The sequence below is a fragment of the Trematomus bernacchii genome, unplaced genomic scaffold, assembly GCF_902827165.1.
Source record: "Trematomus bernacchii unplaced genomic scaffold, fTreBer1.1, whole genome shotgun sequence".
In the NCBI taxonomy this organism is placed as follows: Eukaryota; Metazoa; Chordata; class Actinopteri; order Perciformes; family Nototheniidae; genus Trematomus; species Trematomus bernacchii.
The window spans coordinates 6,289,541-6,314,470 of NW_022987727.1; the positions used below are offsets into that span (position 1 = coordinate 6,289,541).

General features: G+C 41.9%; 1 protein-coding gene across 1 annotated transcript in view; it reads left to right on the forward strand.

Annotated features, from left to right (window-relative positions):
* The window catches only part of prdm16 (PR domain containing 16), a 135,746-nt gene that overhangs the window by 11,937 nt on the left and 98,879 nt on the right, over window positions 1-24,930 (forward strand). The window contains exon 2 of the mRNA XM_034144544.1: window positions 12,715-13,178. Within this exon, the coding sequence (XP_034000435.1) occupies window positions 12,715-13,178 (464 nt within the window). The remainder of the gene's footprint in view (window positions 1-12,714; window positions 13,179-24,930) is intronic.

Genomic DNA, 24,930 nt, shown 5'->3' on the forward strand with positions numbered 1-24,930 from the left:
ATTCTATTGAGTATTAAATCAAAACAGAGGCTGATTTGATTTGTGCTGGCCATTAAGTCAGCAAACATCTGTGTTAAAAAGTTATACAAGTTATTCCTCCTTGATCTTTATCCCAACTGAATTCGTCTAAATGTATGGCCTCACAGTTGCAACCCAGCCATAAGACACTCTGTTGAAAAACTACAATTGTAATCACTTTTTTGGAACATTGTTGCTGCAGTCACCACTGACTTGTGGTGATAGTGCATTTACATTCTGAGTACACACTCACAGCCTTCACTCGGTTTACTTTCAGTGATGCTTTGAATCCTATCCTCTGTTTTTTGATAAACGTGTATTCTGTAAGCATTTGCGATCCTTTACATGTTCACACAATGAGCCGTTTCATTCCTAATATGTCCTTCCTTAACCTCCATCCTGTTTGTATTTACTTGTTGTTATTTACGGCGCGTCTCCTGCAAAGATCTGTGACATTGTTCGCTGTCGCTCCTCTTTTCTCCTCTCCCTCTCTCTCTCACCCTGCCTCGGACGTTTCCATTTAGCCAAAGACAAAACAAGTTAATTAGATCGGAAGTGCGGGCCTATCAATGGGGAATCAGTATTCAAATCAAGGCCTTGTCTGGACACAAACAGCAGGAAGCCAAACAAGACCCCGGCGCTGCTGAATGAGAGGACAGGAGAAGACACACACAGAAAAAGAGCCTGTGTTTGCATCAGCCAACACACACACTGTTTAGGTCCTGGATCAATTAGATTTTCTTTCAAACCTGCATATATTTTAATATCAATTCATCTTTTAATGATTTACTCCCAGTTTGATTTTAGGTGGACAGCAGTTGCCTTCATTTATTCTAGCTTTGCTCTCTTTATCATGTTCTAACAATTTGTAAATGAGAGCTCTTCACTCTGTACTGTGTGAGTTGGTAAGTTAAACTCAGGGCTCCATAAACTGGGGCACTACCACTTCACAATTTTGCAGTACTGTATCCCGCATGCCGCTATTTCGAAGACAGGAGATACGGGCACTCTAAATAGCTTGCAGCTTACTTTAAAGGTCAAACATTTAGCATTTAAACGTTGATAACAGTAACTTGGATCATGATTTGGAGGATCAGGATACATTCGGTAACGTTGCCTTTACCAGATTGAATATTACAAGGTGCATAAGTGTTATTTAAGTCCAAAGAGGGCTGAGTCTATCAAAGTAACTAGCACAGATAAACATGTGTAACACCTTTTACTTTTAAATTATTATGAACTAACTACATCCTGTTAAGATGACATTTTACTTGTGGGACAGCAGACGTTTCACTATCAGGTTTCATGGGTTATAAGTTTACTCAATTAATCTCATATGAATAAAAATAGCAATCATAATAAATATGAATTGGTGTTAAAAATACTGCAGCTTTAAAAAATGTGTGCGTCATCTCAATATGCATAATACAAAACAAGAGAAAAATCACCTTAACAAGCGTTAAATCAGGAAATCCTCAATTTTTTCTCACAATTAACTTCTCTGACTTTTCACCCCTCCCTCCTCTGCCCTGAATATACCCTTTGTATCCAAGAACAGCATCCAGGAGTATTATTGCAGTTTTGCTGCTCAATTTAGTACTACAAACTATCATATTGCTTTTAGGACACTAGTAAAGTGTTTGCATGGCTTTGATTTGTTTAACATATAAGTGCAGATATGGAAGTCGTAGAACAGGAAAAGGAGAGGAGGAGAGGAGAGAAGGGGGAGAGGGGGTGGGGAGGGGGGAAGGCCCATTATCTCATGTGGAGGGCCACCTGAGCTAAAGACAGCTATTTGTTCCCGAATCGACCTGTCGACCCCCGCCTAATTACCAGCCAATTATTTCCAAATGGACTGCATTCACCCCACAACCTGCACACTTAAAGAGGAGAGGGACGGAATTGACTCCCTCTCTCTCTCTCTCTCTGTCTAACTCATTCCTTCATCCAAACCTCAACGCACACACACACACGCACGCACGCACTCACGCACACACACACACACACACACACACGAACGCACAGAGCGACAAAAACTATTTTTTTATTTCCTCCATGGTTCTTTGGTTGTTAATTAAGTGGCCTAATTATGGTTAGATTTGACACTGAGCCTGTGTGTGGGTGTCTATGTGTGATTCTTGCCATTGTGTGTTTGATTACTTCCATCTTCACACACATGCGCACACAAACAAAACTATGATGCAGCTCTCATACAGCTACTCTCTCTCTCTCTCTCTCTCTCTCTCTGGCACCGCTCAGTCTCAGCAGGCCGATGTGTATCGATGGGTCCGGCATGCAGGAGCCACCCGAAGGAGAAGAAGGCTGTGCCCCTGTTCCCAGAATTCTTTGTGGTTGGCCTCCATTGTTCGCCACCACTTGTATACAGTATTGTCAGACTGATTGTGAGCCTGGGCTCTCTCCCTCGCTCCGCGGACGGCGAGAGAGCAGGCCGAGCAGAGGAGACGGAGGGAGAGGGGATGAGGAGGAGGAGGAGGAGGAGGAGGAAGGGAGCAGTAAGCATTGTGTCCCCTGCTCGCCATTCTCCTGCCTTCCCATCTGTTTCCCTCTCTTCCTTCCTGTTTCTGTGGGATAGTGAACAGATTAGTAATAGCTCGGCCACAGCTCCTAATAAGGGAAGTCAAGGTCGGGAAATACGATGGATGGATTGGAGATAGCATCTGGCTGAGTGGTGCAATAGTTTTGAACTCTGACACCTAGCTGCTGGCGCTGACTTTGATCACTTTAGTATACAGTGTGTGTGCAATAGGAAATATAGTGTAGCTCTCCATCTCCTGCTGTGTTTAGTCATCTCGTTAATGTTTAAATCAACTTGCACTTATTAACGGTTTGTCGGAGCTGACAGTTCATTTGTTCATAGGGCTGGTACTTGGCTGCATTGTCATTTACGTTGAGTGAACATAATAACACCTGCAACCACAGTGCTATTAAATGCAGTTATTTAAAAAAAAAATGGATGCCTAAAGTGAGCCTTTGGTTTTGTAATCAATGTCATTGATTCATTTTTCAGATGAAACCTTTAATCAAACAAATGCCACAAAAAAAAAGATAATTTCACGTCCTCACATTTGAGCTGTAATCAGAAAGTGTTTTTACATTGTTGCTTGATATATTCCTTTAATTTAATCATTGATTATTAAGTTGTCTTAAATGTTCTATTATTGGACAAATCACTGTATATGTAGTCCCTGCTGGGTGATGATAAAATGTGTAATTATGGGACTAATTGAACATTTACTCTTTAAAACAAAACCCTAAAAAAGGCCAAAAAAAATACTTTTTTACTGAAACATCCAAAAAGCTTTAACCAGGAAATATTTAGCGTGTTTGCATGATTAAAGGGATGAGCTGATTATCAAAAAAAGGTGTCACAAATACAAAGATTCTCGTCAAGACTAAACAAATCTGACATAATCTTAACAAAAACCTGAACATTTAAAAACAAATCCAGTATTTACTGAAGGGCTATTGTTTTGGCTTGTCTAATGTTTACAGGTGTTTTTGTTAATGTGTCCACCCCCTGTATAGCCTATTCTTCTCACATAATATATATCCTTTTGAGCACCAGCTTAATATCCCCACAGGGATCATTTAAGCTTCATCTGATCTAATCTAATATACATATTCTGGAGAAGTTCAGTGTTACAAGACTTAATGTGTCCGCCTTAGATGTGTGTGTGTGTGTTAGTGTGTGTGTGTTCTGCTGGTTGTGGGCTGAGACAGGGCTGCGTACCGGCCTCCTGGCTGAGTTTGAAGCTAAGTGGATTAGCATATCTCCCATGTCAGCTCCATTCACTGTGACAGCCCGATGACATGGGACTGTGTGACGGCTGCGACCCACCTGACGTCCACGGCTCAGGCTTCCCAGCAGGTGGTCTGACTCTGGGAGGGAGGGTGAGGAGAGAGGTGGGTGGGTGAGAGGTGGGTGGGGAGTCAGAAGTGGGCTATTGGAAGGCAAAGTCATGCTCTCAGAAGTTACAAGCCCTCAGGTAAGAAAACCCTTTTGTCCGTCTCTTTGTGTCGTGAAGAATGGAAGTTTGCTCTCTTTTTTTTTCTTTCACCGCTCAGAACATTATTTGGTATATCATGTCCAAATCAAAAAATATATTTTACGTACATTTTTGCATCTAGCATGCAACATTTGAGTACATTGATTTACAAAATTCTTGTTCAAACTAATTCTTCATACTGAAGTGCCAGAAAAGGAAACATGCTTATGCATGGCCTTCAGTATAAAAGGGCAATAATCATGTGAATAAAAAACAATAGCTGTTAATATAACAGGATCATATAGTGCACACTCGTAACATATTGAATACATTTTTTGTTAGATTTTTCAATTTGACTAGGAGTAATTTATTTCAAGTCTTTACACTGGACTGCAAATAATAGTCATATTATGCTGAGTGGCATGCTCTAAAATAGATTGTATTATTTTAAGTATGGGACTTCTAATTGCAGCAGCTCTGCCCATTGAACTCCATGAAGACCACTGCCGGTGAATTGGTTTATTATGATTTGTTCACCTGGAGTATAGTTTGCTGTTGTAACTATTTTTAATATTACATAAATCCAAATCAAACACATTCATGCACACACAGACATAATCCCTGTCTAATCTTGCTCACACAGGCCTTCTTACCACACACTCTCTATAGTCTCCCAAGAACCACCTCACTCTGTTTCTCTCTCCCCCTCCACCCCCACCGCCATCCTCCCTCTCCTCCTACACAGTCTCGTGCCGGCCTAGCCAGGCAATGCTAACACTTTTGTCAGGGTGATTAATAGCATGCTGGATTGTCGTTAATTCAGTGGCTAATGACTGGAGGGAGCGGGCGAGAAGAAGAGAGGCGCGGAGCGGAGCGAGGCTGCACAGTAATAGACTGATGTATGGGTGTAGGCTGCTTCCAGTGGCAGAGGTGAATATCATCACCCCTCAGCCCCCCCCCCCCCCCCTATCCATACCAAAAGCCCGGCAACTTCAGATATACAGCTACTGTAGAGTAACAGAAGCTAGGATGTAGCACACACACATTCAGGTACTGGTTACTCAGCTGAGGTTACACACATGCATGTGAACATATTTGTGCACAACTTAAACCTGATAGAAAATAGACATTGTGGATTGTGTTTGATTAACAAAAATTAATCAGGACCTCCAGGAAGTCACATCATTTTTCGCACAATTGCACATTTGTGACTTTCCCACAGTATTGCATATTGCACACGTTTTTTTTTTAGATTAATCTATTTGTTTTTAGAAAAAACATTGATGCTTAAAGGTTTTTGCACATTGTCATTTGACGGGTGCTCGTAAAAGTGTCTCTCTTTTGCAAAAATATAGCTGGCATTGAAAACAGATTTAACCGGACACCGAAAATATTGCAGGGTATTTTTGTTGTTATTCTATTTACAAGGTCACGTATTGTCAGATATTTTTTTATATGCCATCACAAATCTTTTTCTCTACCTCAAATTCCCTCTTTTTAGTTATATCACTAACTAAATATGCATCAATATGCATTTTTTACAATTAAACATTATTTACCATTACAAGAGTGAAGGAAAACGATACATAACTTGCCTCGATGAGACAGGAAGTGATCAACATATCTTGAATACATTGAATACAACTAAAAAGTGACTTCCCATTTTGGAATAGAGACTTACACTCAAACAAAAGACGTCCCTTTCACATGTTCACGCTGACGTGCACACACACATTCACACACGCTGACCCTCTCTCCTCCCTGGTTAATAAGAATAGATGGGTTTGTTCTGCACGCTGTCTGCCTTGGTGCTCCCTGAGCGGCCTCCTGTGTGGCTTGCTAAATGAAGCTGCACTAGAAGTGGGTGTAGAGAGACACACACACACACACACACACACACACACACACACACGCGCGCGCACACACACACACACACACACACACACACACACACACACACACACACACACACACACTTATTATTGCAATAGCTTTCCCTATAGTGTTATCTTTATCTGTTCTTATTTATGTTTATGAACATTTTCGCAACGGACACCATTTTGCCATTTATTTCAGTGTTCGACTTTTGTGTTTTCAAACTGTCTTCAAATTGAATTATGGTAAAAATTATTTGTATTGATTTTCAACAATTCTCGGACTATTGACACATTGTCCTCGCTGTTCCTCCGTCTGACGGATGTATTCATAAATCTGAGCTTCCGAATGAAAAATCTACTTTAGTGAAACGGTACGAAAACTATAAAATAGATTTATGAATACTTTAAGATGGTGGAGAATATTAAACTAATGTGATGGGCACTTTGCAGCACCACATGCTGTGACATCTTAAGAATGCTGAGTTTACATTTTTCCTGGGAATTATTCTCGTGTTAGATGATAGATATAAGCCGTAGTTAAATCACATCTAATTTTATTTCACTCTTTTCATACTATTTTCACATGATCTCGTTTTACCAACCAATCCCTACGTGTTCCCCTCAGCTCTTCCGGTTTAATCCAGCCCCTTTCACTTTTATCCATCTTCTCAGCTTCCCCCCCCCCCCCCTCCTCCCTCCTCCCTCACCCTGGGTGATGTTTGCAACTCAATTTGGTAAATGTAACTCGATATTGATTATTATTAATATTTATCATGTTTGTGAACATGTTTTCCTCTAGTGCTATTAATCTGCCCTGTTAATAAATGTCTGCAGCAGCCTGGACCCCGGAGCCCCTTGGGACCACAGGGCCACCACACACTAGCACACACACACACACACACACACACACACACACACACACACACACACACACACACACACACACACACACACACACACACACACACCCACGCACGCACGCACGCATGCACGCACACACACATACACACACACACACACACACACACACATACACACACACACACACCACACACACACACACACACACACACACACACACACACACACACACACACACACACACACACTCACTCACACACACACACACACACACACCTGCTCTCAGCTGCAGGTTTCCCGCTGTCTTCTATTTGCTTGGAGGCTTGATCATAGCACAAGCACAAACACACACAAACACACACTATTGGAGGACAGAATGCCTTTAGGCTGCTCAGCACAAATAACACATCAATACATCAGCCGTGTTGTATCGGCAGTACACACAAACACAGAAGTGCACACTTACGTATGAAAACACACAAAGGCTCCTGTCTGTTTCATATTGAGCTGCAGTGACCAAATTCAGTAAAGTGTCTGTAGTATTAACGTAGAAATGTTGAAATGATCTAGTGCTGGGATTATGTTTTTTTACTGTTCAAATACTATAAAAGAAAGGAAGTGAGGGAGATTCAAACTGAAGCATAGAGAAAGAGAACAGGCTAGGGACAGCTCCCCCTAGCAGGTTTTATTCACTGATAACTCATACCAGTCAGATGTGGCAAAGGCAAACACACACACACACACACACACACACACACACACACACACACACACACACACACACACACACACACACACACTGAAGACTGAACCTTGGTACATGTTTATATGCTGTGGATGTCCATAGATAAAAAGGAAAATATGTTTTGTTTTCATTCTAGTTTTGATAATGATAGCACTTAAAGTAATAAACACAGTTTTACTACACATGATGACACGTGCAGTATAAGCTTCAACTCAACATAATGCAGCAATACGTTTAACATACAGTATGATGTGTATTGTGTAATTACTATGCACAGCAGCAGTGCATGTGCAACGTTGTTAGGGAACAAAACAACTCCTTTTCTTTGGCCCTTACTTTCTTTTTTCTATGTATTTTTTCCTGCCTCTGTGATTCTTCTTTACCTGCTCTAAAGGAGCCATGTTGTGGTTTCTTGTGTTGCTTGAAAATGATCCCTGGTGCTTTTACGAGAGGAAGTGTGGCGTTCTTGCTCTGAGAGGCTTGCTGGTATTGTAGCTGACCGTGCCCCCATTGCTCACTCACTACTTGCAACCACGCAAACACACACACACACACACACACACACACACACACACACACACACACACACACACACACACACACACACACACACACACACACACACACACACACACACACACACACACACACACACACACACACTACCTCGTCACATGCTTCCATTTACACGTCATTTTGAATATAGTACCACTGTGGAAAAATACACCATTGTACAGTTTTTCACTTCGCTCCCTCACTCACTTTGATTTGCACTCGTTTGATTTTTACAGCTTCCCCCCTCCCCCGCCCCCACTGTATTAAAGCAGAGGTGTTTTGGGCTCTCTTTTGTGTGCAGACAGAATCATCAAAGGCCTGCTTAATACAGAGGACCAGGTACCAATATCACTCTGTGTCCCAATGATGCAGCTAAGTGGGACCATATTGATGCAATATAGCGGCACAAACAGCAGATTTAGCTTAGGGTTTTAATGCCGCCCCCTCACACACACATATACACACACACACACACACACACACACACACACACACACACACACACACACACACACACACACACACACACACACACACACACACACACACACACACACATGGATGCCCACAGCTCCCACATCAAAATGTTTGGTCATTTATTGCTCAAGCAGCTATCCCATTTTTCATATCTGTCATGGTCCACACATTCTCCCTCTGCCCCCCATTTTTTTCTTTCACCAGACAGTCTTTCCTCCCCATATTTGGAGCCGGTGCAGAATTTTGCATATTTTTGCCTTTTCCCTGGACACTGTCTTTTCATCAGCTGCCTTTCCTTTTGAATTGAACCAGATCAATTTACGGCCAGACAAAGATACAGTCTCTGTGTGCGTTGGAGGGGGAAGGCAGTGAGGACATGTGTGCTTTATGATGGCCATCATTGGCACACACGTCCTACGTCCAGCTTTTTTCTTCTTCTTGTTATCATAGCCACAGCCATGGCTCCACTGTGCTCTCTAGCAAAGCTGGTACTAAACGCTCAGGCTATCGTTGGCATCTATTCTAGCCTGCTGTCTGAACTGCTGGATACTATGTGCATCCCTGTAAAATGCATCTTTATTTAAAGTCTTATTATAGATTTCTTTTTCTCAATGAATACATGACTGCTACTCTGCGAGAGTTTGACCTTAGTTGACGCAGCATTTAAACGTTCCTTTCCCAGAATTCCTTTCCACCCAGACTACTTGGAGAATACAGCTCAGTCTATATGCCACAAGGCACATGTGTTTGTGTGCGTCCAGGCAGACGGCAGAAAATGACTCCAGATCTCTATCTTTCTGCATTTAAGTCTAGAGTGCTCTGATTAAACACGACCACAGAACAATTTGCCCGTTGTAAGGCCCTCCGATTAAAGCGCTGATTTTCAGCACCGTGTCAAGTTATTCTGCCATGGCAACGTTGATTACTATGTTATCAGCATTTCATATTTTCTTGAAAGAATTTGAGTCAAACATTTTTAAATGCCTTGTGTTCTGTGATTATCTTTTGATTTACTAGACATTGTTAAATGTGTATTTTAGAAGTGAGTGTCTATAAATGTCATATCTATGACACATCTTGTAATTTCACTGTGACATGCAGTAATTATGAGATATCATCTTTACCTACAACACCATCTGATCTCTTGCACATGTGTTTATAGTGCAGTAACAGCTCCTGCAGTTGCAAACAGATGTGTGTTTGTGTGATAGCTGGCATCTGTGTTCATACGTGCCCTGAAATCTTTGTTATTGCAAGCCATGCTACAAAGCAAAGAGCCCCGTTTATGGCACGCATTTACAATTTATCAAATAAATGGGATGCCTTCATGTGGCCTGGGCCCGGCTCTCAGGCAGAGCAGCGTAGTTTTCCACTGGAATAACAGCCGCTGAACAAGCAGCCCATTGTAGCCGCAGCCAGCACCGGGACCCCCAAGGTGCGAATTAATGATTGACCCCTGATGTAATCAGGATAAATAGCTCCCCGTAAAAGAGAAAGAGATGGCGAGAGGAACAGAGAGAGAAAGAACAACATAAGGAGCCAGGGAGAGGAAGGCACTATCTGGCCCGGGTGTTTTTTAAGAAGCCCTCAGGGAGACGAACCTAACATCTCTTTCTGGGTCTACTGAGACCCAGAGCTAACATACAGCTGTTTAAAAGCAGCTCAGTCGTCAGTTTTTAGACTCTTCGCCTCCTCCTCTTCTTCCTCTTCCCGGCCCCTTTCATTATTTTCCTGCTTACTTTTCTCATCTGCAACTTTTTGTGGGCACTGGTCGAACATGGTCATCTTGTTTTAAGAAGCGCGGAGAGAGAGAGAGCTTGTCTCTAGTGGCGAGTAAATCTAAAAACCTCCCAGGCAACTTTTTTATGAATTAACTAAGCTACAACTGAAAGCTGAATTTGTTTAATATCACACTGTGTTTACCATTGCTGCCTCACTTTACTGCTTCATGTGTCTCACAATAGATCTTTTGTTCATTCAAATTAAGAGGGGTTCTTTCACTCGTTTTCCTTGTTACTCAATGATTTGACGTAGCGATCTGTACGTTTTCTTAAAGCCAAACGGTATTTCATAGATTTTTCCGAGGCTGTCTTTCTGCTTGTCAAAATTGCTCTCAATGGGTCAAGTGCCAGTGAGAGTGGGGGAGTAAAAAAGGGAGAGTGAGTGAAAAAAAAGAGTGTTTAACGGCCTGAAAACACTTTTGATTGTGCAGAGGGAGCAGCAGATAGGGCTGAGTTATAAAACTCTAATTGATCTGTGAAAAGTGGAAGCTACTGCTGGCTTACTTGTTCCAATGCTTAATTGCACGCCTTCTCTGAGCCCCTATGAAACAGTGATCATTAAAAAATGGTTTCTTTTCCAGTCAAAATCACTGGATGACGCAGAATCAGTCATAAAAGGCTGGATTTTATTGCCCGACTTTATATGATAAGTTTCCCGGACCTGCATGGACATGCTGCAGGTTTGCCAGGCACTGAAAAGCCCTTGTCGCATGCTTTCACAGTTTCACATTTCACATTTAAAACATACATGTCAGTTGATTTAACAACTTTCACAGTCTTCTGTCACTGGGCAGAAACTCAAATATTTATCAAAGAACAAAAAACGGATGCACTGTAGATGAATAGGCTCTTGTACAATTTCAGTCAGGGCTTATTCACCATGCTTCCTTCATCTTTCTACAACTCACAATCTGCAGTTTCCCAGCCTCACCTAAAACAGTTTAGAAATGAGTATTCCTAAAGAGAAATAAAACATATAAATTGTTGTTTTATTTTAACTTATTAATGATGCATATCTGTTGCTTTAAAACTCAACCCACAAACTTTCATTGTGACCTAATAAACTTTCAACACTAACAAGCACATTTTCTAAATGTCATGTTGCAGCTCCAGCTAAATTGTGGGAAGCGGTGGCAGGCTTGGCAGCAGCTAGATGGAGGCTAGCAGAGAGAGAAAGCTTGATTGAAACCACTCCTGCTGTAATTTTGGGCCTAGTTAGCCCTCTGATTGCCAGTCCCTGTGTTTAGATAGTAAAACTGCAGTGGTGCTTTGACTAAAGACACCAGGATCTGTCCACAGAGGAAAAGAAGGAGACACACACAGACGAGCTGAGGCTCACACACACACACACACACACACACACACACACACACACACACACACACACACACACACACACACACACACACACACACACACACACACACACACACACACACACACACACACACACAATGTACAGACTCTTGAATCTTTATTCCTTTTTGGTACTGAATACATTTGCTTGTTACACCTATAGAAGTTTGAAGCTTCTTAAGTGAAATAAAATGAATTAAATGAAAATTCCGCAAATTAAGATATTGAAAATGTTATTTTAATTTGGTATTAAATCTGACATGCATGCACATTGTCAAATGTTGACTGTCCACAAACAATTCTCACATTTAGAGAAACTTTTTTTTTTAGTATGCACATTCACACACACACACACACACACACACACACACACACACACACATACACACACACACACACACACACACACACACACACACACACACACACACACACACACACACACACACACAAATACACATTTGAATTGCTCAACATAATTTTCACTTATGTTGAAATGGTCTGCTCCTTGAGCGCATGCACAATCATTTTGTCAATCTCTGGAAGTGACAATAATGCTAGGTGACGAGGCTCAGTGATAGACACTGTGATTATTTGTAAGATGAGTACTGGCAGAAAGCAGTGACTATGATTGAGCTGAGAACTTTCCTATCAACGACTTGTCCAACCCTAAACTCTCTTCTGAACGTCTGTCTGGCTCTTCTCGCACAGCCTCTGGAAAATCAGTGAAATCTTGTAGATGAAGTCCTTTAGATGGATAGGTTTTCCTTTCTTGAGAACCCAGAAACTCTCTCTTTGCACACATTGTGGTTTTCTAACAGTTTAGAGGTTTTGAGATTGAAGTGCTTTAAAAAAAAAGAAAAAGTAAGGTCCAGAAGTCAGTGGATGCGCAGCTTCTGCTTAGAATGGAGACATTTCTTAGCCTTTGAATATTAAGTTTAATATCCTCTGGGTCAAACCTAAGAAATGATACGTTGTATCAACTTCCTCTGACTGCCTAATAACCCTTGTCTCTGTCTCTGTGTTTTGTCTCATAGATGACAGTGAGCCGGTGGACAGCATGTACGACACAGAGGCCGACCTCCCGGGTTTAGCCGCCATAGGCGGTGCCGACAGCCCAGAAGATGACGCAGAAGATGGCGTCATCAACATGTCCCCCCTGCCCTCACCCACTCCTTCCCATCCAAACAACAACCACCACCACCTGCTGCACCCCCACATCTACGCCAGCCACCACCACCACCACATTCACAACAACAGCAACAGCAGCAGCAATGACCAGGACTTCACCACACCCAAGGAGGGCTCGCCGTACGAGGCGCCTGTCTACATTCCTGATGACATTCCCATTCCCGGCGACTTGGAGCTGCGGGAGTCCTCTGTGCCCGGAGCCGGCCTGGGCGTTTGGGCCAAGACCGGCATCGGTGCTGGGGAGAGGTTCGGTCTGCACAGCACGCTGCATCACGACGCCACGGGCAAAGACGGCTCCTTCGGATGGGAGGTAGGAACCAGCCAGGCTTCTTTACACTTTGTTTTGGGTTACATTCAATTGTATTACATTTATCTGACACTTTTGTCCAATGCGACTTACAGTACAATAAACCCAATCAACCCTGAGGACACAAAGGCATAACAGCAAGAATCCTGCAAGTACATACCCCCAAAAAAATCCCAAACATTTTTAATTGCTACATACAGACATTAGACATATTTAAAGGTCCCCTATTATACTGTTTTTCATCAATATATTATAGGTCTCAGATATATACAAAACATGTCTCTGAAGTGTTTGGCTTGAAATACCAAACATATCACCCATTGTAGCATCCCATAATCCCCTCTGTTTCAGCTCTGTTTCAAAAGTGCTGATTCTCTGTCTTTTACTTTAGATGAAAATAAGGAGCCCCTCCCCACGCCCCTCTGCGAGATATTTGGTTAAATAAAACACAATGGTGCTCTAGGAGGAGATTCAGGTGATAAGGTGGGGGGGGGTTACCTTGGTTGGTTATTGGCTAATGGTTACACAAGCCAAAAAATCGTTATGACATCATGAAGAGGCCAAAATCTGACCAGCTCATTTTCAGACAGGTTTTTATATAAATGGATCAGGACAAAAAGTGAGCAAATCTTTTTTCCTGAAACTTTCAGAATCTCTTTACACAGAGGGGAAACATGTTTCTGTATAAACAACATGAAAAAGTGGATTTTGCATAATAGGTGACCTTTAAATTGAGTTGTTATTGATTGTATTGGCCAAGGTGCAGTTGAAAGGTGGGTTTTCAGCTTGTGTAGACTTCCTGCTGTCAAATGAAGATCTCGTTCCATCAAAACATTTTTTTTACAACATAACACTTTGATTACTTTCATGGCTTGTGACACAAATGCACATTAAAATATGAGATGAACACTGAAGATGGTAAGTGAGTGACCAAGCCGCTCTTCATTCATCCATATTTCCAGCCATCAGTCTTTATCCACCGCTCATCTCGTCATCAGCAAAGATGCCGTTCCATTTCATCCCCTTGTGTGATTGGACCTCATCTTTTGATCCTGCACACACACACAGACATACACACATACAAAACACACTGAATTCCAGCAGCACAGCGATGTCAGATGGAAAAATCTGGCTGATTAGTGGAGGTATCAGCTTTTCTGGGCGTCGGTCCGAGCGAGCACACTCATTTGGTCACGCCACCCGATATGGAAATGGAAGAAGCATGGCCTGATGCGGTGGCGGCATATTGAACTATTAATTTTCATTTCAACATGACATTAGAGGATATTGAAGTTGCTTCAGTAAGCTCATTAGGAGAAAAAACTCCCGATCCCAGTCTCTCTCACTCTCTGTCTCCCCCTTTCTCTTCTTTCTCATGTGCCCAATCAGAGATGAAATATACTGGCCTGCTTTTCATTTCAATGACTCCTTGACTATTTACTGTTTTGGGGGCTGGTCATTTACATCTTCTGATATTACATTTGTTTATCACAAGGAATAGAGATGTTGACAAGGCCATGTTGGAAAGGGCATGATGTGCTTGAATTAGACACCAGCAGTTGATGTACACAGTATTCAAGTTTGTACAATTTGAGAAGGGACCAACAGGTAATGCAATGATTTTCTGGAAATTATGCATTTGGAAGACATAACAAAATTGAGACATTCTTAGCAAATATGTCAATGTTATTATGTTAGACAACATGAAGTGATGCGATACATGAATTAACTTGTGGAAGTAGAGCAAATGTCATGGGTAAAAACACTCTCACTCACTCACTCAAGAATGTCTGCTGCTGATCTGTGAAATAAACCTTCAGACAGACTGAGTAGAACTACTATCAAAGGAGCATCATTAACTATTATTTAAATGCAGAACAACCTTGTGTTTGTCAATAAGTTAAACATGCAGAATTGGGTTAGAATATATTGTATGAGTTTAGAATTAAATGTTTATTTACAGTTGATAATTGCAGTGCATCTGGCATACGTTTTCACAGTTTTGTGGAGAAAAAAAAGTATACAGGCTGTAATTATTGTGGTATATATTCTAGTTATTATATCCTTGGAAGAGCTCATAAAGTAAAGCTATTAATCCCTCATTGAAAATATTTTATAAAAACCCCTAATAGGTTCAGTGTGAAGGACTCCTGGTGTTTTACACCAAGCCTTCATTTATTATTTTCACCCTGTTTTCTTCCAACAGTTGTAGAAGCATGCACGCGATTAAAGCACACAGGCACACGCTATATGGCCGTGTGCCAGGTTGCACATTTTCCTTTTTAAAGTTCATATTATGGCTAGCCATTCGGGGTGCAAAGGGCAGCCCTCCAAAAGCTACACTCTCCCTGTAGCTCTCATGTTTTCTCTCAGTTTTCCTCCTCCTTCCTCTTTTCTCCCCAGACACCCCGACTAATGCATATTCATCAGCTAAGCTCTAGCTCTCTGGCTTGAAGGAAACAAGGCCACCTTCAGCTCTAAAGAGATACATTCACACAGAAAAATACTTGCTTATACACACCACCCTTAAAGAGGAGGGACTTGCCATATTGTTGCACTTTTAAGATGTTTTTTGGCTGCTTTACAATCGAGTTTGACGTTTAATAAACAACCTGGTAAAGTACACTACAGAATGTACATGGACACAGTCCAGATTCTTCCACATTTTGGTCACATTTTGGAAACCTTTGGAAGCATTGTTGATTTGATTTTGATAGATCTCTTTCAGTTGCTGTTAGCCTGAGGTCATTCTAGTTACCCTTAAAGGTACATTCCCTTGTCTCTACCTCTAAACATGTCAAAAGGGGGACATTGATCTGTCTTTTTTCCCTCCTACTCCTTAATGGTCTTTGGAGGACTCACTCTTGGTTAGGCTCTATTATTTTTTTAAGATATCCTGTCTGGTTTGGGGCTGGAAGGCTTCTGGGGCTCTCCTCTCCCAGACTCTTATCACAGATAGTCATAACAGTCAGCCTGTTGATAGTCATCAACAGACTCCCCTAGGAGTCCCGTACACCCCCTTTCACCTTCTACCCCTCAACTCATCTACTGCCTCTGGTCTTAGACAAATAGACAGGCGAGGGAGCGACAGAAGTATGTCTGAGTGAAGAAAGATGTTGAAAGAAACCAGAGAGAAACAAGTATTCATGGGGATGGATAGAGTCGTATGCTCTTCATGGAAATGCTGTGAATGTGTGTTTTACACCAGTCCCCTGCCAAAACAGGGGGATGTGTTATGAGAGATAATAAGTGAAGTCATGTGAAATCTCTGCGGTGTGAATGTGATCATATCATACCAAGGCCTCTTACAAGACAAATTGGATGTGAAGTGCTGAATTTAGTTATCAGAGTGATTAGTGTAACTGTGCTTCCTCTTTATTATAAATAGTTCTATTCTGTAATGCGAATAGGCGCGTTCACACCGGAGTACTTTTCCCCGTACTTTTCCCGTTTAGTTCCGTTAGTACCCCTTATGTCGCGTTCACACCAAAAAGAGTACTTAGTGCCGGGAACTTTTACCCCCATTTTTAGTGCCTGCTGAGAGATGGTACTTTCCTGGGGGAAAAAAGTGCCCCAGTTCTGATTGGCTGGGCGAATTGCAAACCACGCCCCGTAAAACTCTGAAATGTTTTGTAGAGCCGCCATTTTATTATCCTCGCATTAGCATTATTAGCATTAGCATTAGCCCAGCGCACAAACGCAGAGAGACTAACTTATGGCAACACAAAAGAAAACATGGGAGCGGTGGAGATGAGGAGGTGTCGGCGTTCTGGTGATTTACTCGGAAGGCTTCAGTAGAAGCTGCTGGGAGTCCCAGCAGCTTCTACTGAAGCCAGTCCCCAACTCCGGGGACTTCCGGCCGGGGACTTCGGGTGGCAGTATACACCGTGAAGTGGTTTGCGGCCTGCCAGTAAACCCAAAGCAGAAGAAGACGAAGTGACGTCAGCGGCTCATTTGTGTAATCTTCCCTCAAGGAACTTATTCCGGTGTGAACGCGATCGGCTCTTAGTTCCATAGGGGAACTAAGTGCTGGGAACTAAGTACGGCAAAGTACTTGGTGTGAACGCGGCTAATGTTATGTGAGAACCTTTTCATTTCAAAATGCTCCTCAAACATAAACAGCCTTGATTTATTCTTGAGGACCAGACCACATCATTTGAAGTTGATCGAATCATCTTAAAATCCGAGGACTATAATGTAACGTTGCCCTATAATCCTTGTTTGCAGTTACAGAGTTGTTTCTGATCAACAGTGATATGTGCCATCTGCAGTATTATACTCCTCTCCAAAACAAGTTTAATTACAATGACTGCATTTGTGTGGATTTTTTACAACTGCAATAACTCATCATCTCGGCTTTGCGAGCACCGCGGTCTACCAACGAAGCCAAAACAGCTCCAACAATCACATGGCGGACGTTGTAGTGCTTTCTGGATCTCTGAGTGGAACTGTGGATTGGCGGGGAGAAACGGAGAGAGCGATAGAAAGAGAGAGTGAAAGAGTAGCGGTAAGGGAAAGAAGAAAGAGGAAGGCAGAGAGGAAGCCTACTATTGTCTGTCCCGGGGCGCTTGGGACTGGAAGAGGTGTTAACTCAGACTCATTTCAGCGAGACGGACAGCTCAATCTAAGAGCTGCTTTGCTGCGGGCCATGGCCATTCTCTTCTGTCTCAGACTCCCTCTCTGGGCCAGCACCGAGTCATCCATTTAAAAACCATTATGCTCTCCCTTTAGCACAACATGATAGAACGCCGGGGCCCCAGGTCTCCCGTATGTGTGTGTGTCTCTCTGGTTGTGTGTGTGCAGAGCTGCCAACCCCTCAGGATAGGAAGGCCTGAGCAAGCGGAGTGAGGCAAGGCCCTCAGAGAGTCATGTGTGGGGATCTGCTGTCAGACTGACTGCTGCTATTATCTGGCCGGTAGATTGGCCTGACTTCCCTATTGATAGAGACATGTCACCATACAATGGCTAGAGGTCTCTCACTGACTGGCATTGAATGGACTCACTGATCTAACTCCCTCGGGTGTTCAGATGGCAGGAGAGAGGGCAACACATCTGCGGAAGTGTTCTGTGGAAACAGCTCATGGTAATAAGAGCAGATTTACAGCTTGTATCTATGCGCAGCATCACATCTTTCCCACAGTAACGACATTGATCTCAATCTTCTTAGGAATAACGAGATAAAATAAAGTCAGTTATATCCATCTCCAGAACGTACGTCAAGCAAACAAACGGTTTGAACGAGCCCTCTCTAAGATATATTAATGGTGTTTACTCTCACTTGTCCTTACCTGTGACCCTGGGTGTGTCCTCACACCTCTGAATCATGGCTTTTGAAACTCCTGCAGCACACATTAGCTTTGTCTTCTCTCACTATCTTTAGTTGTTCCTTGTTTGTTTGTTATCTCATACAGTTCTAGCTTTTAAGTTCAACACACTCCAAGAGCTGCATCACAACCTCACCAACTTTGAAACATTTTAGCACAAGTCATTTACTTGTCCAATTGGAAGAGTTACCGGTTACATTTTTAATTTCAAATATGTAAATGTTAATTTATGAAATATAAACGTTACACAGCATTATACCTTCAGGGTATATTCTGAGGCATGAAAAGGAGGATATGAAAAAGGAAACATTGAGCATTTTGATTTTGTGGATGTGCATTGACGTAGACTCATTGGATGAGGTCAACGTAAATGCTTTCACACACAAAACCAATGAATCATAGTCCATGTCAGCCCTGCAGCCATATTTGTCTCTTTGCAGCAGCGGACCTTGGGCTGACTTTGTTGCCAGGCAAACTTCGTTTTCTCTGTCCCCCATTCTTTTTCTATTTACTTTTTGTGGGGTGTTTTTCCCTATCAGTATCATTCACCCAGTGATTTATGGAAAGAGCCGAAAAAGTATGCTAGCTCTTCTGTTTGCCCAGTTATTGACTTAGTGATAGGCTAAGACGTCTGGCGGGCACTCTCATGCCGCCAAGGTCCTACGTGACAGATACCCATCCGGCCATGGCATCATGCATCTCCATCACCCTCTGTCAGGCACTCAATCTCCGCTTTCGCAGCTCGCTTTTCTCGTGACGCTGTGCTTCTTTTGTTCTCAACCTAATCGCTGAACTTTGCTTATGTCCTTGTATCCAAACTTTAGAAGAAGTCCTGGCACACCCTGACACTTATCTGTCCTGACCCACCTCTTGACTCCTAAAGTGTTTGCTTGCCTTTTGTGTTCTCCCTGAAGAGGGCGGATGGCCAAGTTATTAAGATATCCCTATAGGGCATTCAAGGTGCAGCTTGCAACTTGTCTGATCTGTTTGACTTCTACAGAAAGGTATTCTTTATCTTGATGTTTGGTCCTTAAGGTGACTGGTACCGATCTGATAGGGCAGAAACTCCCTGGGACTGCCAGGAGACAGTAGTCACAGCAAGTGAATGGATAGTATGAGACTGAGAAAGGGAGCGAGATAAAGAGAGATAAAGTTGTATCCTGCTCGATTTGACTAATGTGCTTTCCAGTGTTCTCACGGTGACAGCCATGTTCTTTCATTCAATTATGAGTGTTGGTTAAGGTCAGAGAAAGTAAGCTTTGACTAACCATAACACAGGAAGCATTAATCCTTCATGAATTCATCTGTTCATCATTTATTTTGAGACACGCGGTCCTAACCAAGTTAACTTGGACCCCTACCGTGTCGATTATTGTAAAGTATGAGTGAAGCCCTTTACTTAAATGGGGTCATTATCATGTCTTTTATTAATCAAATCAGGACCATGCTCTGATGAGCATGGCCTTGAGCTGAGAGTACTTCTTAAAACCACTTAACAGGAAAAACAGCAGGCCTTCTCAGTTTTACCTACTCAGATCTAGTTACATTGAAAAAAAGAGGATAATTGTATATTAAAGGGTCAGTTCAACTAGAATATGCACCAAAGAAAACATACTTTTCCTCTTAGCCTATGAACTGTTAGTTAATGAGTCAATTTTTTTATATTTAACAGTGAGAATGCTGCTGCCCCCCTTAGAGTACACAACGGAAATGCATAGTGAATTATTGCGTGGAAAACACAGAAGGTCTGGACAAAACCACTTTTTCTAAAAGTCAAAACACATGAGCTGTCTACATAATGATAAAATACAAGGGATCAGTACAATAACTTGGTTATTTATTGTGATTTGGGTCTTTAAGGTTTTGCACCAAAATATCTACTATTTAATTTTGTGTTTTATATATCTGTATGCATTCAGGCGCAAACAGCAATATTTGTTAAGTGCAGTGATAAAAACAATATACTTTAATTGTGAAAATTCTAATTTATATTTTATTTTATTACAGCTAACTGTGTTTTTTTAAAGAATTGGTTATATACAATGATGTGTTAAGGTATGTTGGTACTTTGGCACATATGTTTATAGTCCCACATTGTAATGAAAGGGATATCAAACCTGTGGTTTCTAATAACAGCATTGACCAACAGTATGCGGTTTTCTGTCATCATTATTTGACTTTGACAGAAACCCCAAGTTTACACACGGAGCAAAAACACAGGAGAGAGAGCGTAACACCACATGTCTTGGGCCTGGGTGCTGTAATATCTTCCATTCACGTTCATTTTATGTAGGTTTTAAACATGCCATTAGCCAATTTAATCCAATTTACCCAGCTTTCGGAGCACTTCAGTGGAACAGATTCCATCTAATATTAAACATATGGTCGGTGTTGCCCCTAGAAACACGACAGCAGCGCTGGGCTTTTTTAAGAAGCTGTTAAAGACAAGCCTCCTGCGTCCCAGTGCAAACCGTTGTCAATTATCTTCAATGAACACGGTAATTGATAACGAGGGAGCAGGGCAGCAAATTAAATGTCAGGTTTGATTAGAAGCCTGATACCTTATCATTTGTTCATAACTCATTACCAACATCTGTTAATTAGTTAATAAATTAATCTGCGGGGCTGGGATGAAAGGTGCGCAGGCTCCCAAGGAAGTACATCGGGCAAAGTCATCCATCTTTGAAGAGAGTGGAACTCGACAAATATTGTCCCTGGGATTTGGGCTGTTATTACTTGGTCATTGGTTTCAGACCTCAGCCACTCCAACCAAGCATTCTCAATGGACCCTCTTGTTTGCCTGAATAACCCCCCCACAGTCTCCTCACGCATCTCCGCCACAATGCTATCCTTTATTGCAGGAGGTTTCTCTTAGCAGACTTGCTTTAAACATTAATTTAAAAACCCTCACTTTGGCCATCAGTCCTCTGTGGTGAAGCCCAGGTAACGCCTGTCCAGCTCCCCCCCCCCTCCTCTCTTTCACTGTGTGTCTTGTGAAACGCCATCGTTCATCGTTGGCCAGATGAATAGTCTCATCAGTTAGGGCCTCAGGGCAGGAGCAGACAATGACACTGCTCTTTGCTACAGTGGAATATGATGACATTTGTCAAATGCTGTTTGCATTGGCAATTAGATGTATGTTATTATGTAGACATACCCTTTTCCGCATTCCCAGCTCTTGCTGCTTGGCTGACATTTATGAATAAGTCATGAAACATGGCTCATCTTATTTTAGCTCTGTCATATTCTGTATGATATATTCAAAATGTAAAATGTTATATTTGTTGTGCCTCTCAGCGTATAAATGTTGGCCGTCCAATACCAGACCTTTGTTAGTCACAGATTACTGACGCTTTTCTCTCACTTCTCCTTTCTACCTCACTTTAAATCTCAATCCCTTGTGCTGCTTAACATTTCTGTGACTCAAGCAGGAGGTTGTGACCTATTAATCAGGTTCCCGTGGCTGTTGTGATTGCTATTTTCCATAATCAGATACACAACATGGCCTAAAAGCCTTGGCTGTACAAATTCTTATTTCGGTTAACTCCTTACAGTTCATGAGCCGTACTGTATACCTCAATCAAGGAGGGAACTGGTTGACAACTTTGCCTTTTAAATTATTACTTTTATTTCGTATAAGGACTAAATTTCACCTCAGTGTGTCTTTGTCAGAGGCAAACAAAGAGTATGAAGGGGGACTTTCACTGTTTTATAATAAGCAACATTTTAAGTAATCTTGAAATTCTCCATTTTTTACAGGTTAATCTTTGTGTTAACTATGTAGATAAACACAATATTAATATGCTGTACGTTCTAGTGTATACTGTAATGTCCAGTACATATGCAAAGGCTTATAACCTTCACATTAACTCTTACACATACAGCCAGAAGAACTTAAAGAGACACATGCAGGCGGGAAAAAGACATTCTCACATGTTTTTCTTTCCTCCACTCGGTCATTTAGAATAACAGGGTAGAGTGAGAAGCTAAGCACGATGACGACATTAGATCCTAAAACAGTGTTGAATTGTCGAAGTGTTGAACACAGCGGGTTGTCTTTACTTTGGAAAGTCTCCGGAATCGCTCAGTTGATTTTTGCTCATTTTCTCCAGCACTGTCATTTGGAGCAAAACCCAGGGTCTCGTCTGCCTGAGACAACACGCAGGTTTTGACAGAGAAAAGAGTTGTTGTTCTTATGTGTCTGTGTGCGTGGGGGGGTGTATCTAATTGAACGCAGAAGCACATGTGGCCCTTCACATAATCCTAAATCTGTCAAATTTCCCAATTTTATACAGGATCTTACTAAGATTTTGGTGTAAAATCTTAATTTAGTATGAGTGCTTGTGTCAGGATGACTAATAACAGTTTACACAGATGTTACCCAGACATTTCATTCATGAGATAGCATTGCCTCATTCCATTCTGTTTGCAATTGTCCAAACACTAGACACTGTGATGTGTAATCGCTGCTGTAAAACATTAGTGAAGTGGTATCTAGTTGATTTTAGATGTCATCCGTCATCATATCTGCGATGGTTGACTAGGATATTCATTTATTACGTTTAAGGATGACTAGGACATTAACAGCATTAAAGTATTTAAAAGTAAAAATATACCTCATACACTATATTAAATAACTATGTATTCATAGCTTACATGACATATTAAGTAAGTGACGACATTTCACACAGCTTGTTTTACTTTGCAACTGTCACCAAGACGTTGGTTTACATAGGTGTGAAAAATACTATTTATTAATCATACTACTGTGTCATTGCTGAAACCTTAACACGTTGGTTTGCAGTCAACTACTACAAGACTGACAGCTGCATGAAGTGTTTTTTTTTTTACTATATCTTTCTCTGTACCTGAGAAAGCAAATGTAAAGCCACATTTTGTGAAAATACAATGTTCAGTGTCACGAACGTCGCTCACAGATCTAGTGAAATGTTGAACAAGCAAACTAATACACATCAACTCTTATTCTCACTTCATTCTATTCATGGAGAACAATACCCTTATTATTAATCAGGTGTTCAGAAAGAAAGCAAAGTCACTCATTAACTTGAGTTGTGCAAATCGGCTTAATGGTCCGGGCTGTGCACTGCAAGCCTCTCGTCATTATTGCGTCATTCTGTGCCATTCTTTTCGGAGAGAGAGTTAGCTGCTGTTGGTGCAGCTGGTACGTAGCGGTACCCAGCATGCCACCTTGTACCAGGAAGGGTGGATAAAAAACATGAAAAATACTAGACTGTTAGGCCGGCGCCGTGTTATACTGAAGTGATGCCAAACAACAGAACAAAAGCGTGTGTATGACTGTAGGTGCCTCCTTTTACCTGTAGGTAATATAGGTTTTTTTTCTCCTGACATAATGGTTATTTGACAGCAAAATATCACTATTATATTGTTATTATCTTCATGTCCTTTATCTGCATATCCTTGGCCATTCCTTATTCTTTAATAGTAAAGATCAAATACTGGACACGCTAGTTAATAATGAATCTGGTCACATGTCACTCCATCTGCTGTCATTTAGTTGAGTCGCTGTGTTTCTGGTGACAAAGCCTGCTCCCCTCTGCTGGCCACAAACTCACAATGCCACTTTCTGAACAAGTTTCAAAGTACTTGTTTCAAATTTCATAAGGCTGGTGTTGTTTATTCAGAGAGGGAGGAGAGGCAGACGTAGAAAAACGTGCAGGTGCACAGTTTAAGAGCACAACACCAAACACAAAGACTTTCACACACACTTGAGCATGGCGCCTACAAAACTTCTCAAGCAGTACAAAAAGTACTCTTCTTCCTCTCCAGAGTGGGGGATGCTTGACAGGCCTCATCATCACTTAAGTTTGTCTTTACACTGCATTCCAAATGCTGTTTACCATTTTCATCTCTTTACTGCTCTCCTCGCACACGTACACACACACACACACACACACACACACACACACACACACACACACACACACACACGCGCACACACACACACACACACGCGCGCATGCGCACACACACACACACACACACACACACACACACACACACACACACACACGCACACGCACACGCACACACACACAGAGCACATTGCCCTCTCTGGCATTGACGTGATGGATCACCACAGAGCCTTCTGAGCATCCCTTGTGTTTGGCTGTACACTTGTATACAAACACATTACTGTACAATGTCTACAAATGCCAGACTTTCCTTTTGCATGCCAATGTTCTTTCAAGTATCTGTGAACAGACAGTTTACTGACAAAATACATGGCATGTGCTTTAATTATAGTCAGATCACAGACTCACATCTTTTCCTTTGTGATTCATTGATTTTTCGACCCCCTCTTTCAATCTTATGTGCCCTTCTTCTCTATTTCTGCCCTCCTTCTTTTCTTTTCCCTCCCTCCTTCCTCTGTTCCTGGCCTCCGGGGTCCC